Source organism: Tachyglossus aculeatus, chromosome 20, assembly GCF_015852505.1.
Source record: "Tachyglossus aculeatus isolate mTacAcu1 chromosome 20, mTacAcu1.pri, whole genome shotgun sequence".
Classification (NCBI taxonomy): domain Eukaryota; kingdom Metazoa; phylum Chordata; class Mammalia; order Monotremata; family Tachyglossidae; genus Tachyglossus; species Tachyglossus aculeatus.
The window spans coordinates 16660135-16682300 of NC_052085.1; the positions used below are offsets into that span (position 1 = coordinate 16660135).

At 42.3% G+C, this 22166-nt stretch overlaps 1 protein-coding gene across 5 annotated transcripts in view; it reads right to left on the reverse strand.

Moving 5' to 3' along the window:
- Positions 1-22166, reverse strand: part of ENOX1 (ecto-NOX disulfide-thiol exchanger 1) — a 488154-nt gene that overhangs the window by 179254 nt on the left and 286734 nt on the right. For 4 of the 5 annotated variants that reach the window (XM_038762019.1, XM_038762018.1, XM_038762017.1 and 1 more), the window contains exons 3-4: positions 19328-19494; positions 17931-18068 (exon numbers count right to left, since the gene is read on the reverse strand). In XM_038762019.1, the coding sequence (XP_038617947.1) occupies positions 17931-18068; positions 19328-19340 (151 nt within the window). In that variant the 5' untranslated portion in view covers positions 19341-19494. The remainder of the gene's footprint in view (positions 1-17930; positions 18069-19327; positions 19495-22166) is intronic. The other variant, XM_038762016.1, reaches the window with a different exon arrangement.

The following is a 22166-nucleotide window of genomic DNA, read 5'->3' on the forward strand; positions in this document are numbered from 1 at the left end:
TCTCCAGGGAGGAAACAACAAAACAAAACAAGTAGACAGGCATCAATAGCATCCAAATAGATAAATAGAATTATAGATACGTACACATCATTAATAAAATAAATAGAATAGTAAATATGTAGAGCCTTCCGGAAGGCTTTTCTCCTGCTTCTCCACACATCCACAGAAAACTCCTGCGTGTTTCTTCCTTGCTGCGTTCAGGAATGGGGAAAGTGAGGGGAGAGGAATAATAATAATAATAATGATTCATTCAATCGTATTTATTGAGTGCTTACTGGGTGCAGAGTACTGTACTAAGCGCTGGGGTAGATACAAGGTAATCAGGTGGTATTACGATGGTATTTGTTAAGTGCTTACTATGTGCCGAGCACTGTTCTAAGTGCTGGGGTAGATACAAGGTAATCAGGTTGTCCCACATGGGGCTCACAGTCTTAATTAGAACCCAAGTCTTTTGAATCCCAGGGTCGTTCTCTATCCTCCAGGTTGTGTGTGAAGGAATGGCAACTCACACGACAATATTTCTGAACAAAAGTTCTTATTTTTAAGCCCCTATGCGTTCTTGAGAAAGTGGAGGACATCTGACCTTGACTTCATGGGTCAGTTATGTATCATTTTTCCAACAATGGCTTGGGGATGGAGCAGGTAATATTGTAATATTATTAATTGTAATGAAGTAATATTGAAAACCAAAATAATTCCTCAAATCCATTATTTTAAAATAGCCACACCAGTTTCAAGCAACGCTGTGTTCTCCAAAAATCACACTGACACCAGCTTTGTTTCTGAAAAGAATGGGTAGGTTTTTAGGGCATTTCCCAAGAAAGGATGTTCTTTGGATGTGCCAAGAAATCAATCGTATTTATTGAGCGCTTACTGTGTGCAGAGCACTGTACTAAGCGCTTGGGAAGTAAAGAAATGATGGAGTCCCCATTACTAATCTTCTCGCCTTCCACAAAAGTCCTAGATCAAAGGGCGGAGCAGGAGACCAGGGTGCTAGTTCCAGCTCGACCATGGGTTTCCTTGGGAAAGTCACTTAAACTTTCTGAGCCTCAGTTTCATCAACTTTAAAATTGAGATAAAATAGATCGTTAGCCCGCGTGGGAGCAGAACTCTATCCAATTCTGTAACTATTAACATAGAATCAGTGCTCAATAAGTGAGTGCTGTTTATTAGAATTTCTATTATTATTATCGTGATGATGATGAAAGCTGTCAAACAACCCTGGCAATCTTGACCTTTTAGAATAGTTCAAATGCTCCCATATTTTAGATAAATATTCAACACATCTGTATTTTGGTCATAATGATGCTATATGAAAAGTTGAAAACATAAATTTATTTCTAAAAAGCAAAAGTGTAAAATAAAACTGAAAGGAAAGAATCATTTCCCTCTTCCTTCAACTCTTGTGACCTTCAACTCACTGGTGTTCAGATCATTTTGAATATACTCATAACAGCCTGAAAATATCTGAATTTCTATTTTAAAGTTAGCCCACTCAGTAACAGTCAACGGTTTTGACACTTGTCTTCAATTTAATTCTGACAGAAAATTCATTTGCATTAATTTTATTCTTTTCCTAAATAGTTTTAGTGGATTGATAGAAAGGAAGATAAATTTAATTTTACCTCAAATATAGATTTGTCTAGTCAGCATATAGATTACTGAGAAACCAGACAATTAAAGGGCTAAAAAAGGAATCGGCTGTTCCTTTTGGTGTTTTGTGACCACGTGTTCAGGTAATTCCTTGCCTTGCTTCCACTATTGATATTTATAGTATTATTGATATTGCTCCCATATCGATAAAACCAAGGTTGTTTGGGACACAGGTCGCGGAAGTTGACCCGCTGCCATTTTTATTCTATTTCAGGGCACATTTTCCCTGAAAATGTGGGTTTTCATTCGAGAAGCAGCATGGCTCAATGGAAAGAGCCCGGGCTTGAGAGTCAGAGGTCATGAGTTCAAATCCCAGCTCCGCCAATTGTCAGTTGTGTGACTTTGGGCAAGTCACTTCACTTCTCTGAGCCTCAGTCCCCTCATCTGTCAAATGGGGATGAAGACTGTGAGCCCCACGTGGGACAACCTGATCACCTTGTATCCTCCCCAGCGCTTAGAACAGTGCTTTGCACATAGTAAGCGCTTAACAAATGCCATTCTTATTATTATTATTATTATTATTATTATTATTAGTGCTTTCAGACATGAGAAAAGCAAACACAACCTTTGGCAGCAATGCTAAGGACAAGTTCATCTTGAGCATTGCTACTGTGCTAGATGTTAATTGAAACTGAAATAATTACCCTTCAGGGCTACAATTTTAGCAATCGATAATAATCGTGTTATTTGATGTAGTGGATAGAGCATATTGGGCCTAGGAGTCGGAAGGTCATGGATTCTACTCCCGGCTCAGCCACATGTCCACTGTGTGTCTTGGGCAAGTCACTTCACTTCTCTGTGCCTCAGTTCCCTCATCTGTAAAATGGGGATTTCAGACTGTGAGCCCCACATGGGACAGGGACTGTGTCCAACCCAATTTGCTTGTATCCACCCCAGCGCTTAGTACTGGGCTTGGCACATAACAAGAGCTTAACAAATACCACAATTCTTCTTCTTATTATTATTATTGTTGTATTTGTTAAGTGCTTACTATGTCCCAGGCACTGTAATAAGTGCTGGGCTTAGTGGAAGGAGCCCGGTCTTTGGAGTCGGAGGTCATGGGTTCAAATCCAGGCTCTGCCAATTGTCAGCTGTGTGACTTTGGGCAAGTCACCTCACTTCTCTCGACCTCAGTTACCTCATCTGGAAAATGGGGATTAAGACTGTGAGCCCCCCGTGGGACAACCTGATCACCTTGTAACCTCCCCAGTGCTTAGAACAGTGCTTGGCACATAGTAAGAGCTTAATAAATGCCATTATTATTATTATTATTACAAGCAAATCATGTTGGACACAGTCCCTGCCCTGCACGGGGCTCACGGTCTTAACCCCCACTTTACAGATGAGGAAACTGACGCACGGAGAACTGAAGTGACTTTCTCAAGGCCACACAGCAGACAAGTGGCAGAGCTGGGTTTAGAACTCATGACCTCCCAACTCCCAGGCCTGTTCTCTGTCCATTAAGCCATGCTGCTTCCCATCATCTATCTGGGTTCTAGAATCAAATCTCAAGCGAAGCGTTAAGTCCTACAACCTTATGTTAATTTTAATATTAATTATGGGCTATTTGGAGATTACAATAAGGAATGTAATAGAAAAGCATCAGCAGAAGAAGCCATAAACAACAACAACATAATAATAATAACAATAATAATAATAAGGCTAAACAAATCTGATGATTGGCAAGCAGCATGGATTTAAAAAGGACAAAAGTACTAAACAGCTGTTACAGATACTGTAAATTTTATGTAAGTGGATAAGGGGATGTCGCAGGAGGTAAAATACAGTGTTGGGTGTTATTAAATAATAATAATAATGATGGCATAATAATGTTAAGCGCTTACTATGTGCAAAGCACTGTTCTAAGCGCTGGGGGGATACAATGTGATCAAGTTGGCCCACGTGGGGCTCACAGTCTTAATTCCCATTTTTACAGATGAGGTAACTGAGGCACAGAGAAGTTAAGTGACTTGCCCAAGGTCACACAGCAGACTTGTGACGGAGCCAGGATTCGAACCCATGACTCCTGACTCCAAAGCCCGTGCTCTTTCCACTGAGCCATACTGCTTCTCTGTCATTAAAGTGACTTTAAAGTAGAATGCAAGGGTAAACTGGGGATAGAAACTTTTCCAGTTGGAGAGGCACGTTAATCATCGTTCTCTGGAAGCAATGAATAGTAGATTGCATCTAGAATAATGATAGTACAGGGGCACTAAAAACATGGAAAAGTGAAGATGATACTGATATCTGAATTAAAGCCAACCGAGAGGTCAAGGCCATTTCTTTTCCATTAAGTGAACTGGATTTGTTTAGACACAGATAAGAAGAACAAACACAAATCACTGGAGAAAAACACTGCAGCAAGGAACTGATCTGGCTAATTGGTTTAATCATACGGACTAGGGAAATATTGAAGGACTACGGGAAAATCTTAAAATGAGAACAGAGCAACTCCTCAACAGCAAAAGGCTTCTGCACAGTTTTCTTGGACCTCATTAATGAGATTGATGTCGTCGGTAGATTTGGGCTCCAGAAATTACATGGAATATTTGAGAAGCAAATTTGTCCAGAAAAATTCATCAAAGTACTGAGACGATTTCATGGTGACATAATGGGCTGGGTTGGAGCCAAAATGATCTGTCCAATCTTTGCCAAACAAGTAAAGCAAGGGTGCATAGTAGCCTTGCGCCTATTCAGTTCATTCTATGGAGCCAAACTGGAAAATGCAACAAAGAGACTTGGATGCAGGGGTGAGCGAGAACTTCCACATCTCTGAGGAAATCTTCCCATTCACTAAACCTAAAGCATCATCTAAAATTCACAAATGACTGTGCCCTAGAGACCCACCCCTAAGGAGGTTATGCAGTTTCTCCTAAACCGCTTCACCGAATTAGCCAGAGGTTATGAGCTGACGAATAGTCACTAAAAAATGGAGAAGAGGAATCAGTCTGCACCAGGAAAGTCGCATACGCAACATAAATTTATATTGGCAACACAGAGCTAAACGCTGGCACACAATTCTGTTACTTAAAACTGAATTGAGAGGAGGAGTGAATCCTTGGGCAGGTTGTCACACAGTGTGGTTGGAGGCGAAATGAAAGGTCTGTAGAGTTTAGAGTGGTAGCCCCTGCTCAGGTCCAACAGCATAACTTACGGGCCTTCCTCAAACTCGTAATTTACGGGAAGAAGTGTGGTCTGGTGGAAAGAGTTTGAGTCTGAGCATCTAATCCCAGTTCTGCCACTTACCTGCTGTGTGACCTTGGTTAGGTAACTTAACGTCTCTGTGCTTCAACTTCCTCATCTGTAAAATGGGGCCTGAATATCTGTTCTCCCTCCCACCCGGATCCCGAGGAACCTGTGTCCGAGCGGCTTAAGAAGTACCATAATTATTGTTATTATCGTGCTCAAAATCAAGTCGCAAGACAAGATTGCAACGATCTTGCTGTTATGCTTGGTGGGACATGCGACGAGAATGAATGACAGCAGAATAACCAAAGTACTCTTAATAAATGCCATTATTATTGTTATTATTATTACATTTCTAATCTGAGGAGGAGCATGGCCTAGTGGAAAGAGCACGGACCTGGGTTCTAATCCCTCTCAGTTACCTCATCTGGAAAACGGGGGTTGGGACTGTGAGCCCGCCGTGGGACAACCTGATCATGTTGTTCATTCATTCATTCAATCGTATTTATTGAGCGCTTACTGGGTGCAGAGCACTGTATTAAGCTCTTGGGAAGTGCAAGTTGGCAACCTATAGAGACGGTCCCTACCCAACAGCAGGCTTACAGTCTAGAAGGGGGAGACAGACAACAAAACAAATTAACAAAATAAAATAAATAGAATAGCAAATATGTACAATATGTAATGTGTATATTACCTTGTAACCTCCCCAGCACTTAGAACAGTGCTTTGCACACAGTAAGCGCTTAATAAATGCCATTATTATTATTATTATTATTATTACTCTTGTATGGAGGGCTGGAATTGGGAAACTGAAAGCCAGGAGGATCAAAGAGACCATTCAAAAACATCAAAGCTAGTCACTGAGTGCTTACTGTGAACAGAGCACTGTACTAAGCGCTTAGGAGCATACAATGCAACAGAATTGGTAGACACATTCTACCAAGTTTACAGCCTAGAGGGTGGAGGTTACAATCTAGGGATAAAATACGGGAGGATGGATCGAACAAGGTAGAACAGGTCAAACGTGGTAAAACAAAACCGCAGACTGTTCCATTCCGAGCGACGATTGGAAGTCGTTTACTGAGGATAAACCAGTAAAACATACTATCAAGTCAGTCAGGTGTATTTATTGAGCGCTTATTATATGCAGGCCACTGCACTAAACACTTGGAAGAGTACAATATAACAGATGCATTCCCTGAGAATTCCCTGATTTTCCCTTTGAGAAAAAGTTTCCTAAGGAGAGACAAGGAGGGAAAAAACCCAAAATGTTTGGTTTACAGGTGCTGCAAACATCCAGCGTGACAACCCAACAAGTTACAGCCTTTTTGTAAGAACAGTGTGATTGAGACAGTGCGTCTAATATTGGCCAAGTGAACTCACCATCACTGGTATCCTCTTCAAATTCAAAGGACAACTATAGTTACACTCCTGAATCCTCAGTACAGCATTACACGCACAGTCAGTGCTCAATAAATAATACTGATGAGATTGTGGAGATGAGGGCAGAGTTTCTACCAGGTTCCAATGGGTGAAAATGGGGCAAGTAAAGGGATTTGAGTATTACAGATTAAAACAAAATTGCTTTGAGAGGACAATAAGGATTAGCAGCTGGGCTTAAATTTCATGGGCTGCTTCAATCAATGAAGAAATTCATTGCTCGTAGTAGCTGAAGGTGGCGGGGCGGGGGGGTCTTGCTATCTGTGTGCTTTATATCGTGTGACCCAACAGGAAAATTTTCAAATATTTCTTAAAATTATAAGAATTTTAGAATTAAAATTATTAGAAAAACTGAATCTGAAGCTATGGCAGGAAGCTTTGACGGGACCGCAGAGTCATCTAGTCTACCATTTCAAGAAAATACAGTGATGCGATGCACTTATGAATTGCTTTCCATAAGAGTCTGGAGTCCTGAGTCCAAATTTGGATCAGGGATTTGGGATAAGGAACTTCTGGGAAGTGACAACCACCAATATGGAATTCCACAACTCCGATAAAGTGTCCACTCAAGTGCTCTGGGAATCTCTGGCCCAAGAAAACACCTCTGCTGCCCTGCCTGGGAATTCCAGATAAGCCTCCACGGTTTCTTGTGAGTCAGTTTCCTAGCCTATGAAGTGATAAACTGCCCTTCTGACAGTTTAAAAGTAGTAGTAACTTTTTTTTCCAAATAAAAATAAAATATTTGTGCTCTAATAAATATAACAGCATCACGGTCTAGTGGAAAGAGCATGGGATTGTTGTGAGTCAGGAGACTCCGGTTTTAGTTTTAGCTCTTCCACTGCCTTGCGGTGTGACCTGGGGCATGACACTGAACCAATCCGGGCCTCAGTTTCTTCATCTGTAAAATGGGGAAAATTAACCTGTTCTTCTTCCCTCTTAAATCGTGAACTCCGTTTGGTAAAGGGATTGTGCCAATCCAATTATCCTAATTGCCTCATCTTAGAAACAGTGTTTAGCGAATAACAAAATTATTACAGTGGAAATTTGCGAGAGTTATTTGACTCATAATGGTGAGGGGATCTCACACTACGCCAATGAGTTTAGGAAAGCTACCTCAAATAGGAAAATGAGAAAGAATTATTTCACAGCGGGAATAACAATAACTCTCAGCATTTAGAAAGCATCGTAATATTCAACAGGCCTTGTATTCATCAGTTAATTAATCGAGGTACCATTTAGAATGAATTACTGGGAAAAATATGAATACAAAAATAAAAATAAAAAGCTTAAGGGTTTGCTCTGAGGAGGAGGGATTAACTCCAGAAGAGTAGATACACTGCTGCTCGTCGTTGCAGGAAATTCTCAGCCGTTTATGAACGGAAGGGACAGAATTTACATTTCTCTTTCAGTTATCAAAAAGAGGATTTCCCCTCCCAAATAAATGATTACATTTTTGGTAAAACCTGATACATAGCCCAGTTCAACTGAGTGAGTTTGGTAATAGTTGTGCGGGGGTCTGAGTTAAAAGTTAGCCCCATCTCTGTAGATTTTTATAGACTGTAAGCTCCTTGTGGGCAGAGGTCACATCTACAAATTCTAATTTATTGTACTTTCCCGAGTGCTTAGTACAGTGCTCTGCACACAGTAAGCACTCAATAAATACCACTGAATGATTGATTGATCTCTGGTCCACTGAATGAATCTGGTTGGCCCTTTTCAGGATTCATTCATTCATTCAATCGTATTTATTGAGCGCTTACTGTGTGCAGAGCACTGTACTAAGCGCTTGGGAAGTACAAGTTGGCAACATATAGAGACAGTTCCTAACCAACAACGGGCTCACAGTCTAGAAGGGGGAGACAGACAACAAAACAAAACATCTGGTCAGGTGTCAAGTCATCAGAATAAATAGAAGTAAAGCTAGATGCACATCTCTCTCTGTTAGTAATGTAAGTGGTTTTTGAGCACCTATTATGTGCAACACATTGTGCTAAGTGCTTAATGAGTGCCGCGTGGCTCAGTGGAAAGAGCACGGGTTTGGGAGCCAGAGCTCATGAGTTCTAATTCCGGCTCTGCCAATTATCAGCTGTGTGACTTTGGGCAAGTCACTTCACTTCTCTGTGCCTCAGTTACCTCATCTGAAAAACGGGGATTAAGACTGTGAGCCCCATGTGGGACAACTTGATCACCTTGTATCCTTCCCAGTGCTTTGCACATAGTAAGCGCTTAACTAAAGCAGCGTGGCTCAGTGAAAAGAGCACGGGCTTTGGAGTCAGAGGTCATGGGTTCGAATCCCGACTCCACCACATGACGGCTGTGTGACCTTGGGCAAGTCACTTAACTTCTCTGAGCCTCAGTTACCTCATCTGTAAAATGGGGATTGATTGTGAGCCCCACGTGGGGCAACTTGATCACCTTGTATCCCCCCCAGCGCTTAGAACAGTGCTCTGCACATAGTAAGTGCTTAACAAATGCCATCATTATTATTATTATTATTATTAACAAATGCCATCATTTATTTTATTTTTTACTGCAGAATTAGTAACCTGGTCTCTGCCATTACGGAGTTAACTATTTAGCTGGGGAAATAGACACTAGCATGAATTGCAACCAGGAAGAAGAAGGAAAAGGGGTTAGATACAGGATTTAGTACTTCAGTGAAAGTGTATGTAAGATGTGTACATTTGTGCTTCAGGAAGTAGAGAGAACTTAAATGCTCAGGAGGTCTGGATATGCTAAGGTGATAGTTCGAAGGAACATACAATGGGGAGATTATAAATTAACTGGGGAAGTCCTCCTGGAGAAGATGAGATTTCAGAAGAACTCTCAACATGTACAATTACCTCGTATAAAAGATAACCTTGTATTTCCTCTTCAAAAACTGGAGTGGGGAAATTTTGCAGTGTAAGCGATTACGCAAGTGAATACGGTCCATTAAAAAGACGCCAAGGGTGGGCATGGCAGACGTGAGGTCACAACGGTGTCTACCACTGCAACAGGGCACTGCTACCAGTGTCTTAATGCCACACACGCTGCATCCCTGGCCCAAATTAAGCATTTCACACTGCCTGCTCCTAGCCACGGGAGATTGTACAGACAGCTCTGGGCAAGCCATTCACCACTGTTGGAAAGATATCTACAGTACAAGTCTTACTGATTCATTCATTCATTCAATCGTATTTATTGAGCTCTTACTGTGTGTGGAGCACTGTACTAAGTGCTTGGGAAGTACAAATCGGTAATATCAGAGTCCATCTTTCCTCCCTTACGTAAGCAGTGCGTCTATACCCATCTACACTCATTACTACCCACTCCCCTGGAGAACTCATTTGCTTCCACAACTACCACCTCGTTCTCGCCTGTCCCGCCATCGACCCCCGGCCCACGTCATCCCCCAGGCCTGGAATGCCCTCCCTCTGCCCATCTGCCAAGCTAGCTCTCTTCCTCCCTTCAAGGCCCTGCTGAGAGCTCACCTCCTCCAGGAGGCCTTCCCAGACTGAGCCCCTTCCTTCCTCTCCCCCTCGTCCCCCTCTCCATCCCCCCATCTTACCTCCTTCCCTTCCACACTGCAAGCACCTGTATATATGTATATATGTTTGTACATATTTATTACTCTATTTATTTATTTTACTTGTACATAACTATTCTATTTATTTTATTTTGTTAGTATGTTTGGTTTTGTTCTGTCTCCCCCCTTTTAGACTGTGAGCCCACTGTTGGGTAGGGACTGTCTCTATATGTTGCCAATTTGTACTTCCCAAGCGCTTAGTACAGTGCTCTGCACATAGTAAGCGCTCAATAAATACGATTGATGATGATGATTACTACCCACTCCCCTGGAGAACTCATTTGCTTCCACATCTACCACCTCAATGCGGATGATTCTCAGATCTACATCTCCAAATCTCCATCTTCCTTTCCAGCCCTGATCTCTCTCCCTCTCTTCAGTCTCACATTTCCTCCTGCCTCAAAGGCATTTCCACTTGGATGTCCCCAGACAACTTAAACTTAACATATCCAAAACAGAACTCCTTCTCATCCCACCCAGACCCTGTCTTCTCTCTGATTTTTCCATCACGGAATACAGCAGGACCACCTTCTTGTCTCAAAGACCCGTAACCCTAGGTTATCCTTGACTCCTCCATCTCATTCAAATTCACATTCAGTTACAAAATCTTGTTGGTTCATTACCTTCCTAACATTTCTAGAATCTTTCCCATCCTCTCCATCCGTACCTTCACCCAGATGATCCAATCACTTGCCATATTCTGCCTCAACTTCTGGATAAGCCTCCTTGCTGATCTGCTTGCCTCCAACCTCTTCCCTCTCAATCTAGACTGTGAGCCCACTGTTGGGTAGGGACCGTCTCTATATGTTGCCAACTTGTACTTCCCAAGCGCTTAGTACAGTGCTGTGCACACAGTAAGTGCTCAATAAATACGATTGGAATACGAATGAATGAATCAATCATATTTATTGAGCACTTACAATAAGTGCAAGAATAAGAATAAGTTCAAGCAGAAACTCCTCACCATCGGCTTTAAGGCACTGAGTTTTCCCCATCGTACCCATCCTAAATCCTCTCCCACTATAAACCAGCCTGCGTACTTCACCCCTCTGAAACTTCTAGACCGTAAGCCCACTGTTGGGTAGTGATTGTTTCCATTTGCTGCCAAATTGTACTTTCCAAGCGCTTGGTACAGTGCTCTGCACACAGTAAGCGCTCAATAAATATGTTTGAATGAATGAATGAATGACTATTGTGGTATTTGGCAAGCGCGGACTATGTGCCAAGCACTGTTCTAAGTGCTAGGGTGGATATAGGGTAATCAGGTAGTTCCATGTGGGGCTCACACTTTTAATCCCCACTTTCCAGATGAGATAACTGAGGCCCAGAGAAGTGAAGTGACTTTCCCAGGTCACACAGCAGAACCGCGATCAGAACCCACGTCTTCTGACTCCCAAACCCATGCTCTTTAAAGTAAGCCATGTTAAAACCAATCTATTCACTGAGTCTTGATTCTACTCCTCTTGTTATTGACCACTGGCTTGCCATCCCCCCTCCTGCTCGGAACTCCCTCTCCCTTCCTAACTGAAGTGCTTAGTACAGTGCTCTGCGCACAGTAAGCGCTCAATAAATACGATTGAATGAATGAATGAGGCCACCACTCTCCTCATTTGCAAATCCCTACTAAAATCCTATCTCCTCCAAGAAGCCTTCCAATCATTTCATTAACCAATTGATGGTATTTACTGAGTGATTATTAATCATAATATTGTGGGCACAGCTCTGTGCTGTGTTTAGGAGAGTACAATAATAATAATAATAATAATAATGGCATTTGTTAAGCGCTTACTATGTGCAAAGCACTGTTCTAAGCGCTGGGGGGGGATACAAGGTGATCAAGTTGTCCTAAGTGGGGCTCACAGTCTTCATCCCCATTTTACAGATGAGGGAACTGAGGCCTAGAGAAGCTAAGTGACTTGCCCAAGGTCACACAGCAGACGAGTGGCGGAGCCGGGATTTGAACCCTTGACCTCTGACTCCAAAGCCCGGGCTCTTTCCACTGAGCCACGCTGCTTCTCTACACAACAGAGTTGTTAGACACCTGTCTACGTGTTTTGTTTTGTCATCTATCTCCCCCTTCTAGACTGTGAGCCCGTTGTTGGGTAGGGACCATCTCTACGTGTTGCCAACTTGTACTTCCCAAGCGCTCAGTACAGTGCTCTGCACACAGTAAGCGCTCAATAAATACGATTGAAGGAATGAATGAAATGTGGCTAGCAGCGTGGCTTGGTGGAAAGAGCCCGGGCTTGGGAGTCAGAGGACGTGGGTTCTAATTCCGGCTCCGCCACCTGTCTGCTGTGGGACCTTGGGCAAGTCACTTAATGTCTCTGTGCCTCAGTTACCTCATCTGTAAAATGGGGATTAAGGCCACGTGGGACAACCTGATCACCCCAATACTTAGAACAGTGCTTTGCACATAGTAAGTGCTTAACAAATACGAATATTAATACTGTTGTTATTATTATTACATGTTTCCTGCCCATAAGTTTACAATCTAGAAGGGAATTTATCTCACTTTATTCTCCCTCTCTTCTGCATCAACTACGCCCATGCATTCATGCTTCCGAAGCATTTTGTTATTCACTCCCACCTATCCCCCGTGCATTTGTGTTCAAATCTTTACATTCTGGGGATTTCCCTTGGTGTAATGATTTTATTACCATCTCCCCCACTAGACTGTAAGCTTCTGAGGACAGGGATCATGTGTACCAGCTCTACCATCCTCTAAAAAGTGCTTGTGGAAGCAGCGTGGTTCAGTGAAAAGAGCCCAGGCTTTGGAGTCAGAGGTCATGGGTTCAAATCCCGGCTCCGCCAACTGCCAGCTGTGTGACTTTGGGCAAGTCACTTAACTTCTCTGGGCCTCAGTTACCTCTTCTGTAAAATGGAGATGAAGACTGGGAGCCCCCCGTGGGACAACCTGATCACCTTGTAACCTCCCCAGTGCTTAGTACAGTGCTTTGCACATAGTAAGCGCTTAATAAATGCCATTATTATTAGTAGTGGCAGTACAGTACTATGCTAAAAGTCCTCAATAAATACCAGTGATTGGTTGGTTGATTGATTGATTGCTTGATTTCAATCAATCAGTGGCTCAGTGGAAAGAGCATGGGCTCTGGAGTCAAGAGGTCTTGGGTTCAAATCCTGGCTCCGCCAATTGCCAGCTGTGTGACTTTGGGCAAGTCACTTAACTTATATGTTGCCAACTTGTACTTCCCAAGGACTTAGTACAGTGCTCTGCACACAGTAAGCGCTCAATAAATACGATTGATTGATTAACTTCTCTGTGCCTCAGTTACCTCATCTGTAAAATGGGGATGAAGACTGGGAGCCCCCCGTGGGGCAGCCTGATCACCTTGTAACCTTCCCAGCGCTTAGAACAGTGCTTTGCACATAGTAAGTGCTTAATAAATGCCATTATTAGTAGTAGCAGCAGTACAGTACTATGCTAAAAGTGCTCAATAAATACCAGTGATTGGTTGATTGATTGCTTGATTTCCTATCCACTCTCATTCATTCATTCAATCGTATTTATTAAGCGCTTACTGTGCGCAGAACACTGTACTAAGCACTTGGGAAAGTACAATAAAACAATAAAGAGTGACAATCCCTGTTCACAATGAGCTCACAGTCTAGTAGGGGAAAGACAGACATCAATACAAATAAACAGACATCAATACAAATAAATAAAATTACGGGTACATACATAAGTGTTGTCATCTGGGATGGGGGGGAAGACCAAAGGGAGCAAGTCAGGGTGACGCAGAAGGGAGTGGGAGATGAGGAAAAGGGAGGCTGAGTTTGGGAAGGCCTCTTGGAGATTTGCCTTCAGAAAGACAAACTCTCTTGTTCTACTACACCCCGGCTTATACTCTCAGGTCACCTCACCTTACCTCATTCCTGAATTTACTGCCTCCCACCTGTGGCTCAAACCCTTTCTCCTGCCTGGAAATCCCTGACTTTCAAATAAACCGGACCTCAGCTCTCCCCAGATTCAAGTCTTCCTCAAATCCCACCTCCTCCCGCAAAGCTTTTCCTGATCAACTCTTCTTTCTCCCCAGGTTAAATCTTCCCTACTTTCATCTCAGCGCTTTGGCACTCAAAATCTCCCATTACACTTTGATTCATTTTGATTTCCATACTCAGCTATTTAAGCACTTCCTAATTCTATCTGTAAATCAGTGAACTTCTCCATGTTCCAGTTACCTTATATGTAAAATGGATATTAAATACCTACTCTCTTTCCCCCTTAGATAGTGAGTCCCATGTGGGTCAGGGACTGTATCTATCCAAGCACTTAGTGCAGTGCTTGGTAACATCAAGTGCTTAATAAGAATCATTATTATTATTACTATTGTTCCATTTTTATTCCCCCCCAAACCCCAGACCTTGAGCTATATATGTTATATATATATATATGTGGCCTCTATCCACTCTATCAGGACATGGATATCTGTGGGGGGAATCTGGGCCCTTACCCTGATGGTGCATTGACCTTGTGACCGCTTCCTTCCAGCATAATGCCTTCTTGAAACGGCATTCCCATTGGAATATTTTTACTTTCATCAGTGGTCATGGCCATCCCGGAGTCGTCCCCTGGACACTCCAAGAGTTTTGGAGGTTGTCTTCAAAAATCGTCACTAGTTGGTCACACTGGTAGAGGTTTCTAGTTATAAAAAGGCTGTTCTAATGTTGACAAGGAATTCCTTGCCAAGTCCTCCCCAAGTTCTAATCCTCCCCAGGTTTCACTTGGCCTCCTGGGCCCCAATCTCCTCATCTGTAAAAATGGGGTTCATGCTTTAGGAATCACTGTAACTTTCTTCCTATCTCACATGGATATCGTGGAGATCACATAACATCCTCAATGTGAAAGTCCTTTAGAAAAACAAGGGATTAGTTATGGAGGTCACTGAACTTGCACAAATTTGGAAGATTTGAGCAAGTCTTCCCCTGCAAGCCTTTGTTTGGAAAGTAAAAACTTTGCCAAATATACTCTCTCTGTCTCTCTCTACCTGTCCTTCATTTTAGGAGATGGAACTATTAATGCTGAAATCCTATCCAATAGTGCTGATATGGCTGAGGAGACCAATTAAATGGTAAAAATGGCTCCTTGCTGCTGCCACATACTGGGCCTGTCACTTTGTCCACGGAACTATGCTATAGAACCTATGGGCAAACTTTCAAATATCCTCTAAGATACTCTGATTCTGCCCAGAGAAAAATTAAGATCTGCTCATCTCAGTTCTCACGATTTTTCCCTTTTCAAATGGCTCAATAATGATTTGTTGAAATCACGCTAAAATAATACAATCATTACAACAAGGAGCAAAGTGGTATTTCTTCAATTCACTTAAAGGCTCTGTAAACCGTGTCTTAAAATTAAATTATCAGATATTCTAGCACCACATTCTTCTTTATCCAGTTATTATTAACCGGCTGTCTATTGAATATCTTTTCACCAGAATATAATCATATTATATTAATTATAGAGCATATATCATGCAACAGTGAAACATCCCAGGAAGATATGAGCCTGCAGAATAACAAATAGAAACAAATGATATGGAAACAAAGACAACATTATCTACTTATTAACAAGAGTCCATATTTACAAATAAAAAGCTTTGATTTTCCCAGTAAAAAAACTAAATGTTATCACTGAGAGGTAAGAAATTAAATCGTGAATGGATCACATCTATATTGGCATTAAAAGGTTGCCGAATTTAGAATGGTTTATTCACCAATACCAGGTTACAAACACCTAAGCTAATAGAGGGAAAATGGGACTATTTTAGCTGGCCATTCAAAAAATTATCTGAGCCCAGAAGAGAGCCCTATAGATGTTACAGCATAAATAATTTGACAAGGTTTCCAAATATAAACTTGGTAAAGAGTAAAAGCATAGATACAAATGATAAAACACCATATAGGTCATTAAATAACTAACTGAATTTATAATCTGACTGACACTTAAATAGGTCCAATTTTCCTGAGGAAATGACTAGGAAGGCGGAGGTATGACAGCCTTCTGGAATGACAGCTTTGAACATCTATTAAGAAGAGATGGAAACTCACATATGGTATTTCAAAAGATCTAAATTAGAAATGTCTTGGGAAAACACACACAGACCAACATTTGAGCATGAAATAAACTGCCTCAGTGAAAGGAAAAAGTCTACACATGAAATTCAAGGGAGGAAAAAATGGAACACAATTTATACCAGTAAAAGCTTTTTTTTAAGGACTTGTCAAAGCATTTTCTTAGATTATGATGCCTTTCTTTCTGTTGAAGAATTTTATTCTCCTCTTGAGAGAAAAACTTACTTGGGGACAAGGGAATGCAGTTTCTTTTTTGTTATGCAGAGAATCTTACATCATACCAGGCATAACCAGTAATAAATATGGAAAAAAACACCTTTTCCATAATAATTTACTACAAACTAGTGATCCACCTGGGAGCAGGTTAGAAAAACAAACTGGGATATGATTTCTAAGTGCTACATTCAACCATTTGGCACTTTTCCAGGACTCAAATCAACAACCAGCCCAAATCCAGCTCTGGCTATTGGAAAGGAAAAGCAAGAAAAATACATTTCTACAGGGGATGCAAGAAATACCACTTGATTCTGGGTTACCCTAAGAATTTTGGTCTTTGTAGCTCTCACAAGTTAACCGCTTGTGAACTCAGTTTCAGGGGCAGGGCAACAGAACTACTGAGAAAAAGCCAGGCCAGAATCAGAATGGTTCACAGCTTAAGTACTTGGTCTAAAACAAGATGTTTTAGTGTCTAGTTAGGTACTGAGTATCTGAGTATCTAATTAGGACTAAGATTATAAGGATTTTACTTAAGCAAACTGGGATGATAGAGTAAACAACCCTGGGATGATAATCCAGGTTTCAACAAAAATAAGATGGCCAACTTTAAGACAGGAAATTATCCTTGGTAGACAAAGGAATAGCGTATGTCTTCAGCCTGTTAACAAAGAAGATTGTTTATCCAAAGGTGATTGTTATGCATCATCCACAAAAATGCACACTTTTACCCTGTTGTTGCTGTTGTGTTACTTTCACACTAAATTTCTCACATTCACCCATACAAGCCCCCACCCCTTCACATAATGGTCTAAATCCTTACGCCCAGAGGGAATTGCTGAAGACTACCAAGTAGCTTATGAAATTCGCCCCAGGATCATTCGGAATTCTCAAAAAGATGACCTGCTGAGTATCTAGTTAGGACTAAGATTATAGGAATTTTGCAGTCCTGGGAAAGTGAATTCTTGGGCTAAGCTTCAAAAATACGTTGTTTTATTTTGGAAGGCCTTTTTTTTTTTCTATTCAACTTGGCAGCATACTAGGTAGCATCATTCACCTTACCCAAAGTCATGCCTATCCTTCTTTGGGCAGACAGACCCAGTCTTGGCTTCCATCGGGGCCCACACTGTTCTGCGGCAAGCATTTAAGAGAGTTTGGGAAAAAAATGAAATGCAACTTCTCCAAGCCTTAGTGCTCCTCCATAGTTGAGTTGACTCTATAATAATAATACTAATGATGATGATGGTACTTTATTAAGCGCTTACTATGTGCAAAGCACTGTTCTAAGCATTGGGGAGGTTCCAAGGTGATCAGGTTGTCCCACGGGGGGCTCACAGTCTTAATCCCCATTTTACAGATGAGGGGACTGAGGCCCAGAGAAGTTAAGTGACTTGCCCAAAGTCATACAGCTGACAAGTGGCCGAGCCGGGATTTGAAGCCATGACCTCTGACTCCAAAGCCCAGGCTCTTTCCACCGAGCCACGCTGCTTCTCTATCTCTCCGTGGCTTCGATGGGGCCAATCAGAGCCGCCCCGCAATCTCTATAAATTCGGGAGGACAAAGGCTGATTACTGCAGTGCGGAAACATGCATTGGTAATCTCTCGTGGGCAGGATGAAACCAAAAATCAAGTGGAATCTGGGGGAGTCAACATATCTGCATTCTGAAGTGACCACACCACGAATTCGTATGGATACAGCGCACTTGCCATTTACGCGGAGTCTGACAACGATCGCACGCCTTCAGCAACAGAAGCTAATCGAGAAAAAGCTCACCGGACACAAGCTGTTGCCCTGTTAATCCCACCGGGACCATTCCCAGGTTATTCATGGCCGTGGCCCAGGCTGTCGGATCAGTGACGGACATTTGCAGCTGAGTGGTGTCTAGCGCTAGACTTCCCAAACCGTCAGCTGCTGGAGGAAACAAACAGGCGAATTACAAGTTGAGGTCAACGGGCCTGAATCCTTGTTTTATAGGAAATGACACTTCCAGAGACATGAGAAGCTTCACCTAGTGGATTCCCGAATCACAAAATGAAGCCCTGTACTCTAGGGCGGTGTCTTCTAAAGATACAAACGTAAAGCGAATCTGCGGGGGGATTTAACAACATGCAGTTTATATTACACACAGCAAGCCACTACTTAGCCAACTCTGTAAAACAGACAAAGAATCACTTTGTTATCCCAGCGAAACAATGTGAGCCATTACAGAGCGGCAGAGAAAACAGTCATGTTTTTCTTTCCTTCATCATGCAGGTCTAGGGGATGGGTAAACTAAGACAAGGTTTGAAAATAGATTTGTCCAGTCACCAAAACGTGCTTTAAAGAAGGAAACTCCTAAGTGATTGGGAGGGATTTTCAGATATCCCACCCTGATTTTACTCTGCCCACAGAATCTTATGTGTGGCCTCTATGCTTGGGTCTGAAAACCCTTGAAAGTATTTTGATTTTCACTTCACCCCACAGCATTTATGAACATACTCATCTGTAATCTATTTTAATGTCTGTCTGCCTGAATCTGAAGCTCCTAATGGGCAGAAATGATGTCTCCCTACTTTATTGAACTGTACTCTTCCAAGCGCTTAGTACAGCACTCTGCACAGAGTAAGCACTCAATAAATACCATTAATTGATTGATGGATTATTTCTCTCAGCTTTTAAATAACCGTGACCTAAATGAACTGATTAACTCTTTATTTGTCTTGTTTTCCTACAGGGCTGTAAGATTCTTGAGAAGCAGGGAGTTCATCTCGTCTTCAACATGTAACTCAATTGCTAGTGATTCAGGGTATGTTGTGAGTGTTCTAAAAATAGTCGTTGGTTTGTGTTTGCACTGGCCCTGACCGCACTTAGTAATCTTTCTCCCTCACATCCACCATCCGTGTCTCTTTCTGCAACTCCTCCTACGACTGTAGTAAGAGAAAAAAGTCTCTGTCTGACTGCGTGCATGAATGCAAGCGATATTCCCACACCGGCAAAAATTCCCATGAAAAGCAAACCAAAAGGGATTAGACATAAAAAAAACAGACAAACGTAATTTAGGTCCCTGTTTTTAATTTCAGTAGGCCTGATTCTTTTGGGTAGGGCTTATTTTCATTACTGCACTATCATTTCCCCCCCAGGACCCAAAAATAGCTGTGACGGAATCCCTGGCCGCCTCAACGAATTTTTACCTGCAGCCATCATCTGGGTGAATCTCTTGGGTTCCCGTTTGGTGCTTTCAATGGTGTCCTTGTCTAGAGTTTTATTGTGAACATCGTGAGGTTGAAAGGCCCTTCTGTGATGAACGGCAGGGTCCTCAACCAGCTCCTCCAGTTCCGTCAAGCAGGGATTATAAGACCTATGAGACATAATGAATAATCGTGGCATTTGTTAAGCACTTAGTACGTGCCAAGCACTGTATTAAATGCTGGGTTAGATACAAGATAATTAGGCCGGACGCAACCCCCGTCCCACCTGGGGCTCAGAGTTTAAGCAGGAGGGAGAACAGGTATTGCATCCCATTTTAGAAATGAAGAAATTATGCACAGAGGAGTTAATGGCAAGTGGCAGAGCCAGGATTAGAGTAATAATAATAATGATAGCAGTTACTCAGGACAAGGGACACGAAGAAAACAATCTCCAAAGACTCGGGATGGTCCTGTACTCCCCTCTACCCTTCCATCTGCTCGCCTCACTGCTCTCCATCACCTATCCCCATCAACGCACCCTGAAATGCCATTCTCTCCTCAGACCCCGACCTGACGGCCCGGTCTTAGGTGTGCCCTTAAATGTGAATATATGACCCCAAGGCCAACGGCTTTCTCTCGCTCCCTGACTCCACAGATCTCCTGCTCCACTCCATAACACCCACACAATAACTTGGGTACACACTGAATATCATCAGCTCCAGCCATTTTAGCATTTCTAAAATCAACAATTCTAAAATACCACTCTGTGACCAATCAATCAATCAACTTATGGTATTTATTGAGTGCTTCCTATCTGCACAGCACTGTACTAAGGACTTGGGAAAGTACAATGGATTGTAATAGAGTCAGCAGACATGATTCCTGCCCACAAGGAGCTACAGTCTATGGAGGGAGAGGACTTACTGACTGCACATCTCTTCCAAAAGACCTTCCCAGACTAAGCCCCACTTTTCCTCATCTCTCACTCCCTTCCATTTCACCCTGACTCACCCGCTTTGTTCTTCCCCCCCTCCCCACCTCAAAGCACTCATGTATAGATCTGTAATTGAATTTATTTCTATTGATGTTGGATTATCTTATATTGATATCTGTCTCCCCTCTCTAGACTGTGAACTCGTTGTGGGCAGGGATTGTCTCTCTTTATTGCTGTATTGTACTTTCCCAAAAGCTTTTTTTTTTACAGTTCATTCCTATTATGGAGAGATTTTCCCTGTAGTCATGCTACGCGTTTTTGCTTTATTATCATTTGTTTAGTCAATCAATTCATCAGTCATACTTACTGCATGCTAACTGTGTTCTAAGTGCTTGGGAGAATACAACAGAGTTGGTAGACACATTCCCCGCCCACAAAGAGCTTACAGTCTGGAGGGAAAAGACTCATTTTGCACATTATCTGATTGTCTGATGTAATATTTTAAATTTTCTTTTTCATTCAAATACCAGTGACACTTTTCTTGCTTTTTGATATATTGTCCATCCCAATCTCACGCCCCCTTTTAGTTTATGTAAGGATTCATAATTAGCGATTACCGTGTAAACTTCCCCCTTAGAATATTTCTGGAGTCTGTTCCACCACCTCCGCACATGCATTCCCCTCCATTTTCAAACTCGGCAGATTTATTGCCTCCGTTAAAATCTAATCATAAATGGGGTCTTTTTGGACGCTAGTCCTGTCACGGTTTCCAGTGGAAAGAACACTGCGCTAAGAATTGGCAGGTGTGAATTTGTGTCCCCATTCTGCCTGAGGCTGCCGAAACTGGGAAAATAATAATAATAATAATGGCATTTATTTAGTGCTTACTATGTGCAAAGCAGTGTTCTAAGCGCTGGGGAAGTTACAAGGTGATCAGGTTGTCCCACGGGGGGCTCACAGTCTTAATCCCCATTTTGCAGATGAGGTAACTGAGGCCCAGAGAAGTGAAGTGACTTGCCCAAAGTCACACAGCTGACAAGTGTTACAGCTGGGATTTGAACCCATGACCTCTGACTCCAAAGCCCGGGCTCTTTCCACTGAGCCACGCTGCTTCATGGTTGCATTTTACATGTCACACCCCTACCTCCCTTCTCCAGCAGGAAGTACGCTGGCAAAGAAGAGAGTACGGACGGTACCGTGCGGATGACTGGAATTAAAATCAATTCCTTTGTGCGGGACTGAGGATCATCTTTAGTTTCCTGTGGTGGAAACTTTTCAGCCCCTTTACAACTTCCTCAACAGAAAGAGCAGACTTGGGCTAAACATTTTTTTTTCTGCTTTTTTAAAGCGTTTACTAGGTGTCAGGCACTGTACTTAGTGCTGGGGTACTTACACGACTTACATGTCCCACATGGAACTTGCAGTCTTAATCTCCATTTTACAGGTGAGACAACTGAGGCACCGAAAGCTGAAGTGACTTGGCCAAGGTCATATGGCAGACAAGTGGCAGAACTGGGACTGGAACCCAGATCCTTCTGACCGAATCCATTTCACAACAACTGTCTTGCTTAGAAGTCTAGTTCTCCAGACTGGAAGATCCTTTTGGGAAGGGAACGAATCTACCAAATCTGTTGTGTTGTACTCGCTCACACATTTAGCACAGTAAATAATAACAATGATGGTATTTGTTAGGTGCTTACCATGTGCAAAGCACTGTTCTGAGCGCTGAGCACTGTTCTAAATACCATCGATCCATGAAGAATGACATTAAAAAAAGGAATCATTATGGGAACTTCTGAAAATCCCCCAAATTGTGAAGGGGCCAGATGAACAACCAAAGCCTAGCATGTTTTGTGGCTGAACATAAGAAGCCAGACTGGTGGAATCTTTAGAGTAGATAGCACTGTG